Source organism: Plectropomus leopardus, chromosome 15 (genome assembly GCF_026936395.1).
Source record: "Plectropomus leopardus strain MGB_pleo_1.0 chromosome 15, ASM2693639v1, whole genome shotgun sequence".
Classification (NCBI taxonomy): domain Eukaryota; kingdom Metazoa; phylum Chordata; class Actinopteri; order Perciformes; family Serranidae; genus Plectropomus; species Plectropomus leopardus.
Genome location: NC_142190.1, coordinates 20,458,787 through 20,477,039, shown reverse-complemented (window position 1 = coordinate 20,477,039; position 18,253 = coordinate 20,458,787). Strand labels below are relative to the sequence as shown.

The window sequence follows — 18,253 nt, the reverse complement described above, 5'->3', positions numbered from 1 at the left end:
AAAGAAAAAAAACAACCCTGACAACTCAGATGTTGGCAATCCATTTTCATTGTTGTAACAGCATTTCAGTCATTTTTGAGGTGTTTAATGCGTGCGCCAGATCCTCAGAAGCTTACGGCTGTGATGAATCGGCTCAAAACAGCTGCCAAATAACTAACTAATGGATCTAAGTGCCAAAGAAAAAAAGATACATAGTTTGGGATCAAAGCAATAATGATATAAGACCTAGCCTTTAATAAAAATACGGGCATTTTTTTTCCCTTTAAAGGGATAGTTCTGAGTTTTTTGAAGTGGGGTTGTATGAGGTACTTATTTGCAATCAGTATATTATGTGTAGTACATGTATTGTACGCTATATTTAGAATATTTTCACTACTTTCTGATGGGAAACTGAAGCCACACTATAACTCTTTTTAAAGCCAGCAGACTCCTCCCTTGCCTTGATCATTTAGTTTGTTTGTTATTTTGTGCCTCAGGTAAATCTGAACGACCCCTTTAAAACACCAAAGTCGCTTGAGGCAGCGGTAGACCAGTAACTCCCATGTTCTGAGAGGTACAATGACTGTTTTTGTCAGTGGACTCTGGCTTTGAAAAGAGCATCATTTTCAGATCATTTCCTTGTCAGAGAATTCGGCGAGGTAAAGAGATGAAAATATTCAAAATATAGCGTAAACTATATATACTATATATATATATATATATATATATATATATATATAGAGAGAGAGAGAGAGAGAGACTTCTTCTTTTATATGGCTAATACCCATTTTCCACCAAAATTAGTGCTTATTTGTGGGCTTGTTAAACAAGTGAAGATTTGCTGAAAATTTGCTATAAACTCCTCTCACATTACCAGCATGTACCTTTTTACTGGTGTGTCATGTTCAATGTCATGGACGGGCCAGAAAATAGAAAATGGTTAGTATTCAGTAGAAAGCAGCATGGAGGTCAGTGAAAATGTTATGGTGGTTTCTTCTTTTTAATATCACCTTTTATTCAGTCTCTCTTTTAATGTCAGTGCAGCGTATTTGGAACAATGTTTGAGCGCTGCTTGGGAGGAAAAGGACGGTATTTAGGGGCAGCCTGTCTTTGCATTGCACCAGCAAAGAGGCTAAAATTAGCATGTCTATCCAGTTGTCTTATTTCCATCTCTGCTAAAGGAAGCCAGTTGGAGATGGTGCTGATAAATTCCCGTGACTACTGCAGTCATTTGATGCAGGAGTGAATATCCATTATAATCTTTCCTTAATTAAAAAAAAGCCAGACGTTAGTGGGTGTGGAAAGGGGCTCAAGATGCATTTTGCTACTGCCCTTGTCCACAGCAGTGCATTGATAGTACTCCTGTCTGCTTCTTAAAACTGGGGGCATGATGACCACCATCTACTCTATTTTAAACACTGAGTATAGATAATTACCTTATATGACGCCACTTCAATAATTCTGAACTATCCCTTTAATGGTCCCAGTGGCCATTGCAGCCAGACAAAGATGACTTTCTCTATCCAACTTTCCCACTCATCCTCCATCTTCTTCAACTATTCTCCTACAGATGTCATTGACAAACAAACAGTCAGTACGCAATAAACCTCACAAGCTGCCTGTTCTCATCAGCACTCTACATTCCCAACAGAGGTTTGTTGAGTTTATAAGGCTACAATAAACATTTATGATGTCCGGCTTATGTGCATTTGCCACCGTGCACTCTGCTGTGTCAGGGTATTTGGAATTGACCTTATTTTACACAAAGCGAGAGTACTGCAATAGAAAACAGTGTTTATTGTAAGCTCAATAAAATGCACCTTGCCCTCTCAGAACATTTAAACCGATATCTAACCCGTAGCTGCTTAGCCAGCGGAATAAAAGCAAAGAGAAACATAAAAAACAGAGGGTGTGAAAGAAAAGGAAGCTTTTCCGTTTCGCCTTGAATCATATGACTGTGTATGTGTCTCAGTCTGTTCACCTGCTCTTCACAAAGCCAAAACATGACAACGAAGCACTCCCCTATGATTCATCATCATTATCTGTCAAGCTGGTGCATGTTGGTGGAATAGTGACACTTGCCATCCATCACGGTTACGCAGCAGCTCTGTGTCAAACGTGAACATGCCAGGTGAGTGTGTGCCAGTGCAACCTCATTTTAATGGCCTTTTAAGCAGATTTGAGCAAAGCTTATATTCATCTAAACCGCTTCTCAAGGGCAGCTTTAATTATCATCTTTTACTCTTTGAAATTAATTTTCTCCCTCTTATGCTCCTTTTATCCAAATCTGACTCAACAGTTTTATCCATTCATTGTGGAAACACTGTTTTGTTCTGCCAGATAATGCATACCTGCAAGGAGTCAAAGAGGGTTTTTTTTATTATGAACCTATGAATGTGGGTGAGTGACTCTTCATAAGCGTGTGTTTATTCTGACTATGGGCTCCTTGCAAAAACAACACACACAAGTTGATCTAAAAATATAGTCAATTTTTGCAGTTTGTTGAAGTCTTTTCATTTGAGGCTTGTTTGTTGATCTACATTCAGTCTGTGAGTGCTCATTACTTAAGGACTTGAAGGATATTTATTCGGATTTAACGCCAGTTAAACTGCATTATGTTATAATACAAAACATTGCAGAACGCAACAAAATTAAAACATAATATATAACACTAACTGTATCACTGAGGTTAGCAGAATGAAACAAAAATAAATAAAAAGGGAGACACTTTTAAATCATAATGAATATTTTCAGGCATATTCTTGTTTCACTTAATAGAAGCTGTTTAATCGCTGTTTCAGTTGTATTGAGTTCAAAAGCAATGTACCTGACTAGTGCAAAAGGTCGGAGGTGTTTTTATTAGGTACAGTACACACTCCCTTTTTGTGATTTCTTAAAACAATTTTTAAACATTAAATGGAGCTTTTTGTAAAATACGAGAAAAGCCTGGGAATCAACTGTATTTCTAAGCAGGGTTTCAAAGACTTAAAGCAGGTTCAGGGAAAAAATATACTTATTCAAAAAAATACTGTCTATCTACAACTTGAATTCAACCTCATTACTTCAGACTGAGGCACAGTTAAATACATTCTCCCCACAAAGCCCATTGTGGGTTTCAAAATATCTGTTCATTACTATGCAAATGAATTCCATCAATGCATATCACACTTTTACAGTACAGCCAAGTACACACACATGCAGACTTCCAAACCACAAGTAGCACATCCTGTAGCTTTGAACGGCCATTAGTACGAGTCTGAGGCTAATTGCTGCTGTTATCAGTGGTTCTTTATGGGGCTGAATCCCTGCAGTCAAACAGCAATATCGCCAAACAGAAAGGAAGCCAGACAGCCACTTGATTAGAAATTCCAAAAGCTCCCTTGGATCTGCCAATCAAATCCGTCTGTTGCCATGGCAACATGGGATGCGTACTCATAGTCAGCGGAGGGTCCCAGGCGAAAGAAGATGTTGATTAAAGTGAAAAGGCCTGCTCCGACCTTTCTGAAGCTCTGCTGTGAGGCAACAGTGGCTGTGTTACCTCTGCTCTCTGCTGAATTACAAAGCCACTGAAAATATATCTGATTTGTCGCCGTGTTGTGTCTGGAATAAGATGTGTTTTATAATTGCACTTCTTTTTCAAATATGGCCAAATCTTTCATAGTTTTGTTTCCACATGCACTGTATTCACAGGAAGCACAAAAGGATGTGTGTGCATTTCACTTCTAAATAAAGGGAAAAATAGACTTCTATTACACAGGCTTCACATGCACATAACACTGTTATTCTACTTAAGAGACAACAACCAATTTTTTACAAAAGAAAAGAATATGCATTCTCTTTTTCTACAATAGTCCTATTCACTCTCTAACATGCAAAAAGATTTACAAAAAGGGAGCTGCTCAGCTGTGCATACGAGCAACATACAGGTTGTTTAGGGAAGGAGAGAACGCATGTATAAAGTGTCTGTGTATGACATAAATGACCACTTTCTTTCCAGTCAGTATCACTTTTTATTCCATACACTTTAAAGAAGCTGTTGTTATTTGACCTGACATTACATAAGGTGCTTTGACAAAATTGCAAAGCAATTCAAAGCCATTAAACATCTAGTTACTTTTTAAAGTCTAAGGACTACTGACTTAATGTATTCTCTGTGGTGTTTTCAGCTGTAAGCTAAAACTAAAACCGATTACAGGAATTCAGAACCTTAGTAACTTATCTTAAAAGCTAATCATAAACCACATACAATTAAAAGTAATCCTTGTTTGCTATTATTTAGTGTAGAGTTAAAGCCCGAAAATCAATCATTCATCATCTAAAACTGCTTATCCAGTTAAGGGTCGCAGGGGGCCGACACTCCGCCGACACTGGGCGCAGTGCATCTAGGACAGTTTGCCAGACTATGACAGGGCTGACACATAAAGACGGACAACCATACAAGCTCAGATTTATACATACAACCAATCAATCAATGTCTTTGGACTTTTTGGTGTTTTTTTGTTAGGACAAGACAGCCTTGTTAATGAGATGAATAAAGGCAGAGAGATAGTAAAGAAGAAGAAGGTTAAGAAAGAATTTAAGACAGAAATGAATAAGACCAAACAAAGTCATATAGTGTACAGACAAACACGCTGGGTGAGCAGTTAAGTTCTCGTGATATTAAAAATTGTATATATGATTTATCTTTTTTCTTTGTCTTACAGCGATAATGTCTTCATGTGTGCAAATGTCTGTGCAGGTGTGAACCTACCGAGACCTTTGGGGGTGATTCCACTGCACTCCAGCGGGTTGATGGCCCAGTAGTAGTACTTCAGAGTGTGCATCAGCTGCAGCACAGTGCCGACACGGCGGATTGTGGTGTAGATGGTAGCTGTGCCGATAAACTCCGATGACAGGTATGTGTAGAGGGATAGCTGGACCTGAATACACACACATCCATTTATACAGTGCATATACATATACATACACATACACATACACATACACAGACACACACACACACACACACACACACACACAAAGGTCGATGGACAAAAACAAATTGTCAGACACCTGGTGGGTGAGAAACAAATTATCTGTGTGTTTCTGGTGTTCAAACAAAAGGCAGTTTTATTGTGAAAAGACTGCCATGGGGGAATGAAAGGATTCTTCCCTCCAGCAAAAGCGCCAATGTTTTCAGCTTTGTGTTATTTTTGATGTTTTGTGCCTGAAGCCATCAAGCTTCTGAGGAGCTCCGTATGCAGCGCTGACATTTAAGGAGGGCGCTCTCCAATTGCCTTATTTGCTCCTTCCCTGCCTCCTACCGTTCCTTTTTTCCCTCTCTTAATATTCCACTAACCAATCCTCTCCATCGCCTCGACACAGAACTCACGTCTGCTGCATGCTCACAAATCTCTGAGCTCATTACAGTGACCACGACGCTAAGGACCAGCCTTAACGAGGTAACGCTGGTTAAGCGGATGAAATTAGCGGAGTGCCGCGGCCTGACCATACCGCATCACAGCTCATCTAGAATGGAGAGTGCACTCAGCTGGCTTAAATGGCCTTCATTACAATACTTTTCAAACATTTAGCTGTTTATGTGGTGTGATTTACAACAGGTTGGGGGGGAGGAAAACCTGGAACTCCTTGATCATCATTGCACAATAGTTTGGGCTGCGCTGCTGCAACAGTAACAAACATTCTCCCATCTCTGGGAGGATTATGTTTGCCAGAAGTCCTTGGTGAAGAAAACAAGCTCTTTATTTTCAGTGTGAGCGAGGGCGACCATATGAGAGATGGGAGATGAGGTTCAGACATGATTTCTTCAAGTGTTTTCTGTCCTGAATATGACCAAGGCTATTCTTGCCAATAATGAGGGTGATGATAACACCATGAGAAGTGGAAAATAATAAAGCTCAGTGGGAGACAAGAATGGTACAGTGAAGTAAGATTAAAGGATTATTTTTTTGCTATTATTTTGTTGCTGCTTATAACATTTATTGTGCTTGTCTTGTTCTCATGATGACCCTGCTGAACTGTGGTAATGTTTACTAATAATTCATTGTTAGTCTCTGTGCTGGTGCTCAGTTGAAGGCAATAGTCTTGCCACTTCAGACTGTGGTTTACATGTTTCTGCTGTGTTGGATTCTGACTTTCACACCCCCCTTTTTCTCCTGAGCTGCAGCACCTGCTCAGTCACATTTCCTCCGTCTTAACTGCAGCCTGCCCTGGAGAGTGATACTGCTGCACCCAGGAGCCAATCACGTCTCAGGGTCAGAGGGAAGAAGACGGGGAGTCAGGAAGTTCTGAAAATAATGGAGGCAAGAGCTGACTGGCCCCGCGGGAACGCCAGGAACACTCACGTCTAGTTCAGAGTGAGGAGGGGGGAAAAAAGGAGCTACGCATCTCTCGCCTGTCCCGGGGTCTTTTCAAATGTCACTGTTTCTCTTTGTTTCCTTCGTTTGCCTGTTCTGTCCTTCCCTGCATGATGTGCCAGCTCCTCCCTCCATGTCCTGTAACCTCCTTTGTTATATTATTGCAAAGGGCAATGGGCACTAAGATGTCAGTCCCTTCTTCCTCTTCATTTCATACTTGCTTGCTTGTCTCAATTTTCCTTGCATTCAGAAAAATCTCCTTGAAAACTATGAGCAGAAAATTCTTTTTTCTTTTTCTATTTTGTCTGTGAGTCTATTAAGCCATTAATTCTTTTTTTCAGACCATCTTCTTCTGTTGTTTTTTTTGCAGCAAGGTCGTAAAAACACACACATATGCAGTAGATGCACACATATAAACAGACCTTGGCAGGGGTGTGTATCCAGATGGCAGCGTTGAAGAGGACATGGTCACAGAGCTGTTTGAGGAGAGGCGCTCCATGAGGTAAACCATCCAGATACTTGGCGAAGGACAAGAATTGTTCAAGTACAGCCCTGGTGATGTGGACTCGTGATGACTGGACAAAAGATGAGAAACATAAACTGTCATTTAACCAGAATGGTAATAAAACCCCTCTTTTTTTGCAAATGACATTGTTGTTAAAAGGTCCAGCATGTAGGATTTAGGGGTATATACTGGCAGAAACTGAATATTATATAATAAGTATGCTCTTTTCAGCATGTAATCAACTGAAAATACGAATCACTGTGTGTTTGCTACCTTAGAAGGGACCAGGTCCTTGTGTATATAGATCACTACATTGCACTGCCCTGTTCCTACAGTAGCCCAGAACAAACAAACCTAGTTCTGCTTCTAGATAGGGTCATTCGTTTTAACAAACACAGCATTTTTAAAAAAAAAAAATTTAATGTGAAATTGCTTTATTCAGTGTTTTTATTGGTTTTGGAAGAGGCCTCTGTGGATAATACTCCTTTAATGGGCTGTTACCCCAAAATCTTTGTGCAGTCATATTAGTTAGCTAACTGTGCAGCACTGGTCCAGAACAGCGAAGCAAACTGGTTAACTAACAGTTGTGTACTATTAAAACATATTGGTCAATTACCTGTAGTAATCTTTCAAGTGTGCGGACATTCTTATGAGCCACTATGGGACATTTTTTAACTTTTCAAGCAAGAGACTGTGATATACTGTCCACCTAAGAAATTAACATGATGCACAAATCCATGAAGCTGCCATTAATTATTATTTGAGTAGCTTAGTATTGTATGCCCCATAAAAGGCTATGTTTATACATGGCACTTTAGGCCACTATACATATAATTGTAGCCCCAGTTTAATAGGCAACTTTTTTCTTTTTTTTTTTAACAGTATATGTATTAGGAGATCCCTGCTTTGTCTCTCTTTCAGCTAAGGGATCCTGGACCTGAAAAACATTGAAGACCATGATCTGGTGCATATCAAACTGAAAAGTTCAGTTCTAAGATACTGATTACTGAGCGGGATTCAAAACATGTAAGCTTTAAAAAACTTCCATGGAGGCCATGGCAAATACAAGGCCACTCTATGTATTCACCCAACAATAAATAAATATGACGCGTGACACTTAAAATGCTTAATTGTGGAGGCCTTTCTTTTCACTGACCTTCTCAAGCAGGTATCCAATCACCAGAAAGCCCTTCCCTCCCAGCATTTGCTCCTGCATCGCCACTGAGCTCTTCAACAGCTCCACCAGGAACGCCAGCAGAGTGGCACTGAAACAAACACATTGTGCACACATATTTCAGTGACCCTGCGTTGAAATCACAGATGGATTTCTCCACTGGAGTATGTGAGTGACGAGGCAAAAAAAAAAAAAAAAAACGTTCACGTTGCTCGCTCCACATTCATCTTCATCATTTATCTTTAATAAGAATGTGTTTTTCCTTCTGTTTGTTATCGTTATCTTCCTGATGATATTTGACAAATCGTCTCGGATGCTGCTAACATGATGCGGAGATGCTGCCTGATATGTAACTGTGTTAAAGCTAGTGTGCTGGAATAGTATCTTGGAGTGAGAAGAACGCAGACACTCCGACTTTCTAAAAGCAGCTCATCGCTCCAGGGAAAACCACATAACTCTTCTTCCTTTCACTCTTACATGCCCTGCTCTCTATAATCAGTTATTTCTGGCCTGCGGCGTAATTGTAAGGTTGGTCTTTCAGAGGGAAGATAATCCTCACACATAGCGGACTCATCTCTATAAAATGTTGCTCATAGTTGTTTTGTTTTACTTCTTTTTCATTTTCTTCTTTGATTTTTGGTTCAATTTCAGGATCAGCCACTGTAGATGTTTCACATTAAATAACAAAACAAGCTTTAAATAATTTGTACTGTTGATATCACTGTATTCCAGGCAGCCACTGGGATCCAGTTATTTTTTGTAGACCACTCACCAGACTGTGGTGTCCACACTGCTGTCATTGAGCTGTTTGTAGTCCAGCTGAGCGAAGAGAGGGAAAAGGACCTGGATGCCTCCTATGGAGTGGATGGCACTGTGGATGGAGTGGGTAACAATGGCCTTCACATCCTGTGGGACGAAAATGGACTGTTAGAGCAGACAAAAACATGTGTTGTACTGTATCGACACACAAACAGAGATAAAATCACTCACTCATTGCCATGTAGCATATCTCACATCAGACTTACAGTAGAACATCTACTTCAGGTCTCAAATACAACATTACTACAATTTTAAATGGTAATTAAACCTCAAAACGTCCACCACAATATGGGACTTATTACTCAGAATTTATTGTTGAGACTTATTTGTCAGAGAGACAACTAAGAGCTCTGATTTCACAATGGATGGACATAATGTTCTTTGTTGTTTATCCATTAGCTGCCTTTCCCACAACCCAATTTCTCATCTCTCTGAAGTTGTAATAATAGGGTTCCTACATAAAGACCAACTTTACAGCAACCAAAACTGAAGAAAACGATATTAACCTACATCAGTTACTCAGTGTTAAGGACAGTTTAGCCCAAATGTTTATTGTAACATAAAGCATGACTTTTTTGGGAAGTATCTGCCATTTGTTGGTGGGTTTTCTGGTTGATTTTTTGTTTTTCGCTCTGCAGGTTGGATTCCAGTGCCTTGATTTTCATCGTGCAGAGAAACAGCGATGAAGAACTAGTGATCCTATGCTCTGATCATGCGGAAGAGGCAATCTATACATTTCTTAAAAAATGGTACCAATTACTTTGGCGTTTTACAATGTTAGGAAAAAAACAATTAATAAAATCCTACATACCATGTCTAAGCAGCCAAGCATCTTTAAGACTTCTGAAATACTGATTTAAAACATTTAAATACCAATAAGTACCTTAGTTTCGGAGTGATGGATTCATTGCCTTTTAAGGCTTTTTAAGGATCCATGGGAACCCAAAACAGAAGCTGTCTTTTGTATTTCAGTGAGAAAAAATGTAATACTCTGAAAATGAACTAATTATGAATTGCTGCTGTAAGTGTCACCTGTTTAGCTTTGTAGCCTGTCTTTTGCTGTCCAAACTCACTGATGATTGCGTGACCTCTACTAACAAATTGAAATAACTAAAATACAATGAGACTCACTTGCTGCCATTGTAATTGTAAATTACAGTAATTACTGCCTGGATTGCTGGTAAAATTTTCACACAACAAACAACAGAGAGAAAATCTTGAATGAAGATGAGGTACAAAGAACCACTTTTAACAACAAGCCCTGAATTAAGGGTGCCTGGAAAGATATTTGCTTAATAAAGCAATACCCTAGAAAGAGAGTGCACCATTAACAGCTTAAAGTCTAAAAAATGTGAGCTTCGAGACATTGGTATTTACTGAAGGGTATAGTGGCAGCTGTCTTTCACAAGGTGCATTTTATATTTACTTTTTTAACAAACACCTGTATTGTCCTGCTGCGGTAAGCCTCATATATGCAGCACTTCAGTAAATATACAGATTTTTCAGAAGTGCATTGGATTCAGCCTGTGGTGTACTAGCCTGACTGAACCGCCATTTCATTTCAAATCAATCATTCATACATGAACTGCTGAAAATCACGAGATGTTGCAGTGATTCAGAGCGAGTGATGAGCAGAGTCCAGCCACACTGACCTGTAGCATGAGTGCATGTGGTGAGTGGACAAAGATGGAGGGGTTTTCCCTGGGCGATGACTCCAGGCAGAGCTGGGCGTCCGTCGCCTTGGCGTTGTAGGTGAAGGAGATGGAGCTGGCCAGCTTGCCATCGTACAACACCTGTTTGTGGTGCTCAGCCAGGTGGATGTCGCTCTCTGACTTGAACTTGAAGGTGCTCTGCAGAGGGGTCATGTGAGGGAAAAACTTTGAATCAAAGAGACAAATGACTTGTCTAGAGAAGTGTGAGTGTGTGTCTGTGTGTACAAGTACAACACCCAAAATGATGTCTGCTTAATTGCAGCGTGAGCCATGTGTAAACAACACAGCATTAGCTTAATGAACACAGCGCTAACCCGGGCACTAATTCAATTAGCCCAGAATAAGAGATGGAAAGGGCCAGCGGATGTGTGGGATAGAGGCACCCAGAGATCCAAATTTATCTCCTGTCTTTACAGTCCACCAACAAAAAACACTAGAGTATGGACACAAACTGAGAGCATTTGTTTTATCAAATGTCTACTTATTAAATTTAGAGCTGCATCAATTAATCAATTAATTGCCAACAAATCTGATAATTAATATATTGGTTTACGTAATTTTTTTCAGAAGAAAAATTCAAAATTGTCTGATTCCAGCTTCTTAAGTGTGAGCATCTTCGGCTTTATTTACTCCTCTGTGACAGTAAACTGAATATCTTTGGATTACGGGCAAAACAAGACATTTGATGATGTCATCCTAGGCTTTGGGAAACACTGATTGACATTTTTCACCACTTTCTGACATTTCATAGATTAACCCTTTAGAAACTGGATTGAGAATAGTTTTGTTGTACTCCATTCAGATTCCTTTCACAACAATAAAAGCCTCTGACACCTGAGAATATTTATTTGATTTCTTTTGAAAAACAAAAGAAAAGGCAATGAGCAACAAGAAATGTCCAGCAAAAATGCAAAACATGAGTAAAAGGTGACAAGAAAATTACTGAAAATTAGTGATGGGGAGTTTGTGAGACATAATTAAAAAAGGAAAAATGTTGAGACTATATTATGAAACTATATTTATGACTTCTCATTATACATTTTATATTTAATTTTTTTTTAAAAGAAAAAAATGCATTCATTTTCTTAAGGTCATTTTCTTTTTTTAATTTTGTGCTTTTTTGGGGTAGTTTCTTGTTAATGTTCATTGCTCTCTTCCTATGTTTTTTAAAGAAAACAAGCCAATTTGTTCAAGTTTCAACGGGTCAAACAATTAATCAATTAATTGAGGAATAGTGTTAAGATTAATCGTCAATGAAAATAATCGTTACTTGCTGCCTTACTTTGTTACATTTGTCCTTCACATAACACAAGATTTAACCTTTTAAATCTTTATCTTGTAAAAATCTAAAATATCTTTATCATGGACTTTTTCTTTTCATCCTTTTTCATCCTTGAGGGGATATCAGTTTGTAATAGAATAATACTGAAATAGAGACCAACATTTTGTCATGGGGAAACTAAAATATAAAAAACTGAATTCAATGTTGTCTCTTTGGCTACCTTAAAGAAAAATTATTTGTAAAAATGATTTCTTTTTTGTCCATGCAGATATTGAAGAAAGTGTAGGCTGCGTTTTGTGTGTTTTTGTGTGTGTGTACATCCATGTCTATATCTGTCTGTGTGCAAAGGTCAGTGGGTCCATGTCTCCTGCAGCAGTGCTGATACACACAAGAAGCCCTGCAGATGAAAAGGCCAGCGAGTTGCTGTGCCATCCTTTGCAGCAGCTCCAGGAAAGGGGTACTCTCCCCTTCGAGCAGGCTGGGTCCCCAGGTGCCTTGCTCAGCCTTACTGTACAGGAAAGCCCCGGGCTGTTCACAGACCTGCAGGCCCCATCTTGTTCTAAACCTTTCATCTGAGGTCTGCTGTAGAAAATGTGCCCTGAGCAGTTTCAGCCATGCAGCAGAAAATTTCACACTGAAGTAAAGAGCACACTGCACAATGGAGACATCTGAAGAGAAAACAGCCCCTCCACAGCGTTAACGTCCTTATCTCGGTCCAGGGGCTGAATACAGATCTGCTGTTTTCTAGCACTGCAGCTTTTACTTTCTCCTTCCTTTCAATTATCAGGATCAGTTGTGACACAGGAAACTCACTTGTTTAAACCTATAATCTAAATCTGAAGCACACTTTTCACACACACCTCCACACACATTCCTGCAGAATCTTCATAAGTAATCAGTGGCAATTACATGATAGGGAGGCATGCCTACTGGACGTTTATATTTTCTGACTTTTGAAGATAATAATTCAGTGAGATCACCGGCATTAAAAAGTGAGTCTATGAAACAGCTGTGTTAAAAAGCTTATCCATTAAAGTTACCTAGAATACTGCAGCTATGTGCAGGGATAATCAATCACAAACACAAATAAATTGCTCTTCGGTTTATTCTGAAGGTTAGTGGGCCCTCTGCACACAAAAAAATACTGAATAGCCTCAATGTGAAATTAATACACTTATTAAGATGCACATTTTGTGCAGTGTAAGCCAATTTATTGTGGCGCATTTATGAGGTGTGTACACTTGTGCATATGCATAGATGTGGCTGTGCAGATGTGGGCTTGTATTTATGTTGCTGTGCTTAACGATGGAGGCAGGTAGCTGAAAGTGTAAAAGAGCTTTGCTGACTCTTTAAAGTATTAAGGGGATGTACGGAGGCATATGACATGCAGTAGGAGAAGCACGCAAGGCAAGGGTGAAGGAAAGTGCAAATATTTACATGTGGAGAGCTTTACACAGCTGTGTTTAAGCACATATGTGTCCCTCATCTGGTTACACAAACAGAGACAGGAAAGCAACAACTCCCGCCTTTGTCACACCTGACAGCTGCAGGTACGACACTGGCCTGCAGTGATAACAGCACGCACACACATCTACTCCATTCACCTCAGCCTGGGCCTGCCGGCATCTTTACAGAATTTGCTGAATGACAAGCAGTCTTCCAAAATTAGTTCTCCAGCATATGGCAACAGTGTCGTGTAACTGATTTTGGCAACTTAGTAAGGCTATCAGATGAATGAATATCTTAATAAATGAAAATACTGTTTCAGTACTGAATATGACAATTCAAAACTTTGAGTTTCAGTTGTGATACTAAACAGCAATGCAAGAACTTTGCTTACATTTGATGAAACTTCATATCTGATGAAGCTGTCACTATATCCAGACAGTAGTACATGAGGCAGACACTTGTGAAAAAAATCATGTTCCTCCTCCTTCTCCTCTTAGTGCTTCTAATGGCAACAACCACTCAGAGGCAAGTATTATCTAATGCAGCTGTTAAATAATGTCAATCACGGCTCATAACTGCAGTCAAACTTTCAAACTGGCAGCCCTGATCAAATATGAATCAAGATTTTGTTACTACATTGCCTGTTTCTCACCCAAAATGTTTTCATAAACATAATTTAGGGTACTATGTAGCTGTGAAATGAGGGCCTTTTTGCTTCAGCTGGTAATTGATGCTTCATTTTCGCATCAAATGTTTTCAACTTGGCAGCTGGGTCACAACAGTACACTAAAACATTTCTGAAACAACAGGCAATGCAGTGACAGAATTTTGATTGAATCTTGAATCTTGCTAGTTTGACAGTTTGATTGCAAGAGCATTGACTGATATGATTGACAGCTGTGTTAAAGACAGTTCTGATTGGTTGTTTTCATTAAGCAGCAACAGAATTTAGCAAATGCCATTAGAAGCACTGCAAGGAGGAAGGGAAACGCTTTTTCTTTGCAGATTATCTTTCTCAATTACTACTGTCTGGATATAGTGACAGTGCTTGACTCTGAATTCTTGCAAATACCTTTTAAAAGCAAATCAAGAGGGCGGAGGAACTTGGTTTTTTTTACAGATTATCTGTCTCATGTACTTCTATCTGGATATTGTGACAGTAGACCAAAAAGTTATTTTGTGTAAAGGTTACCAACTACAGCTTTTTATAATATATAAAATTTATCAAAATACATAAAAAAAAATTAAAAAAAGATAAACAATATTAAAACGCTACCAAAACACTTGATACCAGCTTTTGGGACAGTAATCTGTATTTTAAGATGACGACAGGTTATTAAATACCGAACTGAGCCTTACACAAATCTGATTTTAGAAAATGACTCTCTAAAAGTTTATATTGTACAAAAGAAAAAGATTTTCAATAATACTACTATAAAACCTGACAAATGCACATGGGGCACATGTGCCTGCAAAAACACAAACAACGACGTACAACACAGGTGTCCAAATAGACTCACATGGTCCATTAATTACGTTGTGGCCAGATTGTTGGCAGTGCTCTGCCATGAGGACATCTGGACTCCTGATGAGGAGTGCAACCAGTGACACACTCGACAACACATGAGTGACAGGACATTCACAGAACGCACACACAGACATAAAAACACCAGCTTTCTTTCAATCATAGCCCACACGGTAAAAAAAAGATGTTACCGTCCACCTTCTTCTGTCATTAGGAGAGCATGGAAGAGGTGAACTGCACACACGTACAGACATTCAGTGCACACAGCGTGTCGGCCATCATGAGCCGCGTCGAGCGAGAAGACCTTGAACACCCTCACTGTGCTGAAGGCTTGTTTAGCAGAGCGAGCAGAGTGTCTGTCTGCTTTTTGCTCCTCATTACTGCACAGTAACACTGACAGTGGATGAGACCAAGAGACTGCACATACACATACTGTATATACTGTACAGTACATACATAGTCACAGTCCTCTTCAGCAGCGATTAGGCAACATTTCAGGAGCAGCTTGTCATATATACACATCCTGCGCGTAGTCGTACGAACAAGCACCAGCCTATATTCGCATTAAGACAGGAAGCTGTGCGACACAAGCTGAGTCCCAGTAGCGCTCTCCTTTAGCCGACCGAAAAACCCGCACACTCATCATTACAATAGCAGCACCGAGGCCTGCGGCTTTGAAACAACTGAGCCATTTAATGGTCTCTTCTGGGCATCTGAGAAGCCCATTCTGTGGCATGCAGAGAGGCAATCATCTGACTGATCAGCCCAGAGGAAACTGCGGGCTGTGACAGAGAGAGGAATCAGTATTCATGGCCGAGAAACAGCAAACCCCAAGCATGCCATCATTAGGAGGAACACGAGCGTTGATAACGTGCCTTATGCTTTATGACGTGAGAGAGTCTGAGAGAAGGAGAGGATGATCTCTGCTCTGCCTCATGCATTCTACATGAACTCTGCATGCTGCCAATATGTTCCTCCTTAACGTATCACCTTATCAAGTCGTGCTATTTAAAGCAAAAATTCCTGATTCAGTATATACCCTTTTTTAAGGAGCTGTTGAAATACCAGCAGCTGCTCACGCACATCAGCACCCTCAGATTTCCGTGCAGTCTTGCAGTGCTGAAATCTTGACAGCTTTGGACACCTTCATAAACAAGCTGTAAGTGGCCCGAGGCGTGCGAGTCTGCCAAAACAAGAAGCAGACAGCTGGCAAGGTGTTGCGACATCTCAGCTGTCTCCGATAGCCAGGCCAAAAGGCAGAGATGGTGATTTCTAAAGCTATCACAGCTCCACACCCAACATTGTGAAGCTCATTTGAATAATTTTGTATTAGGACAGGAACGCAAAGTTCTGTGTCTAGACTCTTGAGTTTAAAGGCAAAAACATGCCTCGCACGCCTCCAAACTGCAAACTCCAATCATCAATTCGTGATCTCCCAGGAGGTTTTTAGAGATAGTGCTTTTACTGCGTTTACTTTCCGCTGGGACCCTTTAATCTCAATCTGTTTCATCTACTTTAACTTTATATAGTGACTTCGTTCATTGGCAGGGAAGCATTAAAGGCAAGTGTCGCATTTAAACCTAGAAAGCCACTAAGTTCCCTGAAAATTTGGTTGTAATTGCAGCTACGCCTCTCACGAAAATCACAACGTGTTTCAGCTGCACGACATCATGATCCAGTGTTGAGATTTTGGAATATCTGCCTTGTCTGAAGCAGAGTTAGAAATGCACACAGATAGCAGTGATGTTCTGGCTGACAGGAGCAGAATTAATCAAAATGAAAAATGTTCCTGCACCTACTAGATTACCAAGTGGAAGACAGCTCCCCTGTCAAAAGCTTGGTTTTGGACAATAAAATTTGTTGCATCAAAGTTGCAATACGAGTGTGGAGTGATGTTTTACATTTGATTAGCTCTATTCTCTCTAAATCTGCATATGTATGCAAGACAAGATATTGGTATCTGAAGCATTTTGGTTTCAGTTTGTAGTCTCCATGGTTGTAGTCTGAGCAGTAATCACATTTGAGCAGGCTTTGTTTGCATGAAGGTAAGCAGTCTGTGTGGCAGAGGTGGGGGTGAGTCATACATGTGTGAGTCTCAAATCTTAACCTTTAAGTCTAAAGCAAGTCACAAGTTACTGTATTGAGAATCAATAGTAGGGTGGCCAAGTGAGGCATTGATTTATGCAGGGGTGACATGAAGTATGAGCACTGCTGCAGGCATGTGTCGGTATAGCTTTAATTGACCATTTTTGTCTCCAATACCCATACCTACTTTAATTACTAATATTACAATGTCTTATATTCCTGTTTAAAATTTAGTTTTAAAGATAAATAGACCTACCAATCACAACCAAAGAGTGAGACCACATAAATGTAAACTAAAGCTTCCAACAAGCTGTTATAGAAATGAATCTTCCAAAAGTGAAATGAAAGTGCCTAAAATTAAAATAAATAAGCCTGTGTGAACAAAATGTTTAAGAGTTGTATCAATGTATTTGTAAAATTAGTAAGGCTAGACACTACTTTGACATATTAGTGCCTCTCAAGTTTAGAAACCGAATTTGCACCTACAAACAAAAATTCAGACTGACTGGGCAGATAGCCAGTTACAATGGGATGGCCCTTGTGGTGGCAAATCAGAAATCAGGGGTGGTCCGTCACGTATAATATTCTGATGATCTAATCTTAGCAGCCGATAAGTAATTATGTTAGCTAAAAAGACACACTAATGTTCCTTTTTTGTGTGTTTTGTAGCAATGAAAAAAGTTGGATATTATGGTGGTCACGCACTGCACCAGAAATCAACCAATTAACATTTCATTAACAAAACATAAATTCTGAATGTCTAGAAAAACCTGAGTATTAAATTAGAAAAGTTAAGCCCTTTTGAGTCATATTTTTTAGAGTGTAAGGCAAGTCTCATGTCATAAAAATCAAGTCGGAGTCGAGTCTTTTATCTTTGTTGGTCAGACAAGTCTTAAGTCTTCAAATTGGTGACTCAAGTCTGGTCATATGACTCAAGTCCACCACCTCTGCTGTGTGTGGAGCAAAAGCGTAGGAATGCACTGAATGGAAATAATGTGGTTGAATTTAATTTGGTAAACTCCAACTCCATTCTTGTGTTTTAAGTTGCCTATTGGACCATGAACAATGGCTGACACACAAAAGGGAAGTCTTGGGCCAAATGCCCATCATTATTATCCAGACATCCGCTGGCTACACAACAATACCCAAAATTTTGGCCGTTGGTCCCAGAGGCTAAATTGTTACCAGTACAATAGCCAGTGGGTTCTGAGATTGATTTACTTCTGACTCTACCACACTGCATTTAAAAGATGAGCAGTTGAAATATTTGAAATTGATAGCTTTGGATAAATTGTTCAATAGCTAAAACCAATGAATACATTCCTGAAGTGGTTAGCTAAGAAAGGATAAAGAGATATAGGTTTAAT

At 39.6% G+C, this 18,253-nt stretch overlaps 1 protein-coding gene across 21 annotated transcripts in view; it reads right to left on the bottom strand.

Annotated features, from left to right (window-relative positions):
• The window catches only part of nbeaa (neurobeachin a), a 116,183-nt gene that overhangs the window by 47,026 nt on the left and 50,904 nt on the right, over positions 1-18,253 (bottom strand). For all 21 annotated transcript variants that reach the window (XM_088088768.1, XM_088088771.1, XM_088088770.1 and 18 more), the window contains exons 9-13: positions 10,486-10,683; positions 8,787-8,920; positions 7,997-8,105; positions 6,758-6,910; positions 4,730-4,898 (exon numbers count right to left, since the gene is read on the bottom strand). In XM_088088768.1, coding sequence (XP_087944894.1) covers positions 4,730-4,898; positions 6,758-6,910; positions 7,997-8,105; positions 8,787-8,920; positions 10,486-10,683 — 763 coding nt within the window. The remainder of the gene's footprint in view (positions 1-4,729; positions 4,899-6,757; positions 6,911-7,996; positions 8,106-8,786; positions 8,921-10,485; positions 10,684-18,253) is intronic.